Here is a 6,553-nt window from a genome sequence, read left to right on the forward strand (position 1 = left end):
AGGCTGAATAAAAGGAAATCAAACCCCATGAATTCTGTGAAAATAACAAATTTAAGTTAGAAAACCGAGCGCTGCACCTGCTGCTCCAACCTAAAAGGGTTAGGGTTTCCTCCTTGTATGAGTGAGAATCAGTCAACGTTCACTAAAGCTGCTTTGGAGAAACAACTCAGTTAAAACTAATGAAGTCCAACACAAAAGTCCTGTAACAAATCATTCAATCATCAATCGACACGAAGGTTATAATGATCAGTTTTTACTGAAACCGCTAAACAGGTGTTGCTTCATCTTCACGGTCATTTCAGAGGCTACGGCTGTGTGATGCTGTCGAACTGTATTGTGTTCTACAGAGAGGTGTTTCTATTATTTTGTCCGCCCCACTTATATCAGTGACGGCAGGGTAAATAAGAGAAACACCTCACTGTATGACACAGGACACACGGCTGAATCAGAGCCGTGTCAGACGCGATGAGACGAGCAGATCCAGGAGAGACGCAGGAGTCTGTCTCTGTCAATTACCAACAGAAGCTGAAGACTCAGTTTACAGTCAAATAAAGAATTATATGCATGTGTGGCATCAGCTCTGAGTGAACATCTGCTGTCTCATCTGCTCAGTCTGATTGCCTGATGTTTTGGTTTTCTTTGACTGGGAAATCACTGAGAGCTTAAAAAACAAAAATAATTGCACAGAGAAAGATTCGTTTTATCGCTCTGACCGAAGTTTTCAGCCAAAGCTCCGTCCCACGCGGCAGCAAACAGACAAACACGAGTCAGTGTCCTCTTCTGAAAAATGTCACTTCTACAGAAACACATTTAGGTTCCTTCTTCTTAACATAAAAGACAGCACGGGAAGAATGAGCCATGGCCTGATTTGTACAAAGCACTCAGCGACACAAGAACAAGCCATTGTACAAACAACATGTCTTCAGAGTACAGATATCTTCTATCTACGTCCATATTAGCAGATGTTCTGCGCTTGCAGCTTGTTTGAGGTTGTGTTTGAGACATTTTTCTTTTTTTTTTTTTTTTTGTCTCCCGTCTGTTTACGTTGATTTCAAAGCTCTCTGTGGTCAAACTCTAAGTAAAATGGATCCACTTTGTAACAGAGCCGGATTGATCTGACTTTGACAGCTCTAACAGCAGATATAGATAACTGCCTGCCGCAAGTGAAAAGATAACGACTCAGATTGAATCACTGTTCCACAAGATACACTGCAATTTTAACAAGCCTGGATACTTTGTGTGTATCAAGTGGAAAAAGTTTGAAAATAACAATGCAGATGACAGGAAAATGATTTTGTTTGTTGCAGAGATGTTATGCAGAGCACACGTTCCCCTGTGGGGGGAATATTTCATATCCAGCCGTATTCTGGAGAAAGTTCTGTCTGATAGGAAGCAACAACACCGGATTTGTTCTTATTGCCACTGGATCAAACTCAGTGTACATGTGCACCTGCATTATAGGAGCACCTATACTTCACTTGTATAAGAGGAGAGCAATGTGTATCAACTACAGCAGACTGTGACTGCATGTAAAACAAAATGATGCAATACTCTGTAAAGACCACGATGTCTGTTTTGCATATGGAATCATGTACAGCTATTATTATTAAGATAAGATACACCTTTGTTAGTCACACAATGGGGAAACTGCATACACATATTATACGCAATAATTTCTGTTTTATGATCGCAACAACGAAAAAGCAAGAAAAAAGAAAAACTGTACTGACATGAATGTCAGAGTTTTGATTTAATGACATATTGTGTGGTATAATAAGTGGTAGAGCTCTGTTTGAGGTGTACGTTTGATGGAGTTGAATCTGTTTAGGAAATCTAACACAACTTAACTTTACTGCCTTATTTACATTTGTATAAATGTCTGTTTGACTTAATTCGTGAAAAGGTGAACAGGACTCAGCGTAACTTACGGACACACAGGTCTCCGCTTTCATAGAAGCCCGGGCAGCACTGAGAGCGCCGCCTGTACATGGTCCTCACACCTCTCCTGTAGGCCGTCTTATAGCTGATCCTGCATGAGACACACACACACACATAAACAAACACACACACACACACACACACACACACACACACAAACACACACACACACACACACACAGAGGATTCATCTTTACTCTTCAGAGGAAGCGGTGCTGTGATCGTCTCCTCTGTGCAACACACAGAAAGTCTGGCTATTTGTTAAATTCATTCGAACGACCTTACCCAGGTTTCAGCCGTTTGGTTTTTATGAAAATAAATACAGAAAATTTTTCCATTTGTATTTTTACTCAATTCACAAAGCTACAAATCAGCATAAGTCAGCGTTATTTGAATTCACATATCAGCAGATTCCACTAAAATAATACAAGTTTGTGTTTACCTTTAAAAAGTAAATCAATCAATCATTTGCTACTGAGAATGAGGCCCAATGAAACACACAGTTCAGAAAACGTGTTCACGTCGCTGCACTTCTAAAAGACGAGCAACGTTCAAAGCGTTTAAGGGAGTTTCTCCCTCTCATTCAAGGACGCTGATGTTTTCTGACATTTCAGTTTTAGATCAATGACTCAGCTCGTCGCTGGAGGAGCTAAACTGGCGGCAATAAAGCTTAATGTGGTCATTAAAGCCGGCACGGCGACAGTCGCTCATCAAAATGACCACATCAGGCAGTGCTGAACTGCCGGTGTTAGGTAGCACACACTACTGGCTGATGTCTGATCCTCTGCAACAGAACTATGTACAAGACGTACGGAGTTTCACATAAAAATGTATGTTCTGTAAAATACTGAAAAACTTTACTTTAAATACCAAGATTTAGAATTTACAAACAGCATAGAAACATTTGATGAATGGTTCATGGTTTAAATGGTTTTAACACATTACAATGTAGGTGTAAGAAGATCTGAAGTGTTTATCAATGCATTTGTTAACAACTATAAAAGCTCTTGTGGATAATCATAATGACTTTGTATGAGAAATTATAATTACTGCCCATCAGTAAACACTTAGCAAACATCCATATGGCTGCTTACAACTACATTAAAGTGTCATTAACCGTTTATCAGCTGCTTATAAATGATAATTAGAGGAACTTAAAGCAAAGTTACCCTACACCGTTATTACAACTCACATAACTGGAACGATGGATTCACATTAAACATCTATATCAGCAAACACTGTAAATTACAAGCTTACTGGTCGTAGGCGACTGTAGTAACTACTCCTCTGTATTTTCTTTAAAAAATAGAAAATACCTTATGTTGTGACGTGTGTAGAAACATGTCATACTTATTACCTGGTTAATTAAAAACAAAGCTGCAGCTTCGTGTGTTGCCTGTGTCCGTACCTGTGTCTGGTGCATTTGAACCAGTTGAGGATGTCGGTGCAGCGGGTGTAGTAGACCTGGTCAAACGGATGAGCGTAAGACTCCTGCACAGTCACTGCATAACTGGAAGGACAGAGAAAAATAGCACAGCTTGTCAGGAAGCCATGAAACAGCTGATGAGAACACACGTTCAGTTTCTGATCCTGAACACATTTTTATCATTTTCAAATTAACAAACCTCTCGAGGATTTGGAGAAAACTGAAGAACAAAAAAAATAATCAAAATAATGTCACAAGCTGAACATCACAGAGGGAATTTTTTATCATGATGTTATCAAGTCAATCACTTTAACTTTTGAAAACAAATAATATGGATGTGAAGTATTGATCCCTGAGCGTAGAGTTAGGACTCGACGTGTCCTTCAGGAGCCATTTTCTAAATGTTTAGAGGGGATCGATTCTTTCACAGAACTTTGAGAGCTTCATTTTATTTCCCTGCACACCGCAAACTTTCAGGATTCAAAGAAAAATCTTGAGATAACATTTGATTTCTACACTTCTCTGTTGTTATGTGCAGATTTTATTTTCCTGTAACAACAGCCGCCTGACACGGAGAGCCGGTCCGGACAAAGGTTACTGAACTGAGCGTAACCTTTAGCAAAAAGTGAAAACTGTAATAGTCATCAGAGATAAAAATCCATTTCCACAATTCCCACTGATTACACTGAGAGATTATCGATCACAGCACCAGCACTTCAGCTGCTCTCATAAGAAATGACATTGTGCTTTTACTCAGCGTAGCACTGAGTGGTGAGACCACTCAAGCAGTCACATTACCATTGCTCTGAATTTACAGCCTCAGTGTGTCCCCAGGAGTAAACCTTTTCCCTTTTGCTTTTGATTATTGGCAACAGTCTTGATTTGTGGCAGGGAGTCCATTAGTTCGCTGCAGAGTTTTCAGCGGTGTTATTTCACTATGGATATTGGAGAAGAGATTGAATTGGGGGTGGGGGGGACTGACCTCTCCCAGTGGCTGCACACGTTGGGGTCATCCGGGTTGAGGGGCAGCGTCTGAGGGACCAGGCCGAACAGGCTGAGCCACAGCAGGGCTGGGGGGGAAACCCCACCGACCCCCATTGTACAGGTACCCGAAAATAAAAATCTGCAAAATAAAAAGGAAAAGAAAAACACAGACACAGGTGAGAAGCAGCATGGAGGATGTGAGGAGGACAAAACAACTGGCACCGAGGATCGAAAAAGAGGCGGACGTTTGCAATCTGCACAAATAATGAGGAAAAGAAACAACATGGAGGGAAACCGTTTTCAACCACTGTAAACAAAACAACATATATGAGCCCACTACGCAAAGACACGTCCAAACGACATCTTTTCGACGTCGTTTTTGCACGTCCAATTTTGGTCCCCTGAAGGTGCAGACTGTGACGCCAGTATTGACGTCCACAGGACCTCTAAATAAGGGCTAATTGTAGTCCAAATTTGGTCGTTGTGGACGTCTTTTCTACGTCAAATTTTAACTCATTTTAGACATCGTTTTTATTCTGCTTCTAGACTCTGTGCACAACTGTAGTCCCATTTCAGAAGGTGGCACACTGTTCCAATTCATTTTCCTATAGCTTCATTTGATTGTCTCAGCAGCAGGGGACAACTGGAAACGCATACAAAGGTGTGATGCATTTCCAGTTTAAACCTGCTGCCAAGCCAACGAAGCTACAGGAAAATGAACTGGTACAGGAAACGGGTCCTCCACCTTTTGGAAACACATGGGACTACAGTTATACACAGAGGTTTACAATAAATCACAATTCAACTCCCACTTATTTATTTCCATTTTTATTTTTGTCAATCACTGTTACAAACATGTCACTGATAAAGCTTTTGACTTCTGTTGAATTTCAGGAACATGAATTTCATGGCTTGCATGTGGAGATTACTTCAGTGTTCATCAGTTGAAGCCAATATGCTTTACTTTTGATTGTCTGCCAAAACTAAATGAAAGTGATCGCCAATAACTACTAGAAAAATACAAATAAATAAATATAAAAATAATAAAATAATAAAATAAATTACACAGCCCACCTTGTTTGGGTCTGTATCACAAAAAATAAACATACACATACAACAATAGAAATTTAAAACAATAAAAATTAAAGTGCTAAACAATGTGTTTTGAGGTAAAATCCAACCAGAACCAATTATACTGAATACAGAAAAGAAGACAATGCACAAAAGCTGGGACAACATTCTCCACAATGGATAATCAGTCCTGAGTGACTGCTGTGTATCCTCCACCTCCACTTCTTTGCGGTCCTTTGCTTCATCCTCTGTCCTCTGTGTCATCAAATTTCAAAAATCCAACTGCAGGAGCAGAAAAAGTAAAATTATTAGAAATATGTAAAGGAAATCTGCAGTCATACTGTACTGCTCTCACCACGCGTACCCTTACGCAAAAATACGGTGACTACATAAATACACAAATATATTAAACAACAGGACATTACGCAAAATGTAATGCAGCTAGCAAACAAACTCCACTAAACAATGCTAACAACACAACACAATAAACATACCACTTTGAAAACTACACACACACACAATACTTAGAGACTGTACGTTCCCTGTGTGCAACCACATTCAACTTTACAAGCCCATCTCTGTGTCACCGAACTCACTGACTGAAGAAACGGAGCGGCCAAGATACGAATTGGAACATTAACAGAAAGAGCGCTCACTCTGTCGCCATTTCCAAAAACTAAGAAAAGTACAGAACACCCACTCTGATACAATTTCCATGAACCAAAGGAAAATACACATTTTACATTTTTATACTTTTAACACTTTTAACTTATGAACTCTAAATATTACTTTTAACCTTTAAAGACAGCACACGTACACCAAGTCCCCATATTTGTAAGCAAAAATATGTTGCCTGTGCATCCACTACCAATACTGGATTAATACATCTACATCAGCACCTGCATTTACCTTCGTGGCTCGCTAGCATGTAAAAAGCAATCCCCGCCGTGAGGAAGCCGCTAGATAGAAAGTTCGCAGCTTGTTCGTTTCGCTAGCTTAGCGAATTTAGCTTAGGCTAGCTACCAGCCTAGCTCCGGTTAGTGAGCAGTGACTTAGCGACTTAACAATGCTTGTACACGTTAATCCTTCAGCTAACGTGAATATTTTTAGGCACAGTCGTTTTCAAAAGTAATT

At 39.9% G+C, this 6,553-nt stretch overlaps 1 protein-coding gene across 2 annotated transcripts in view; it reads right to left on the minus strand.

Annotated features, from left to right (window-relative positions):
• LOC121186986 (multiple epidermal growth factor-like domains protein 10) overlaps window positions 1-2,029 on the minus strand; it is a 67,408-nt gene extending 65,379 nt beyond the window's left edge. For both annotated transcript variants that reach the window (XM_041046099.1, XM_041046003.1), the window contains exon 1: window positions 1,929-2,029. In XM_041046099.1, coding sequence (XP_040902033.1) covers window positions 1,929-1,989 — 61 coding nt within the window. In that variant the 5' untranslated portion in view covers window positions 1,990-2,029. The remainder of the gene's footprint in view (window positions 1-1,928) is intronic.
• Window positions 2,030-6,553: the final 4,524 nt, after the last annotated feature.

Source organism: Toxotes jaculatrix, chromosome 1, assembly GCF_017976425.1.
Source record: "Toxotes jaculatrix isolate fToxJac2 chromosome 1, fToxJac2.pri, whole genome shotgun sequence".
Classification (NCBI taxonomy): Eukaryota; Metazoa; Chordata; class Actinopteri; family Toxotidae; genus Toxotes; species Toxotes jaculatrix.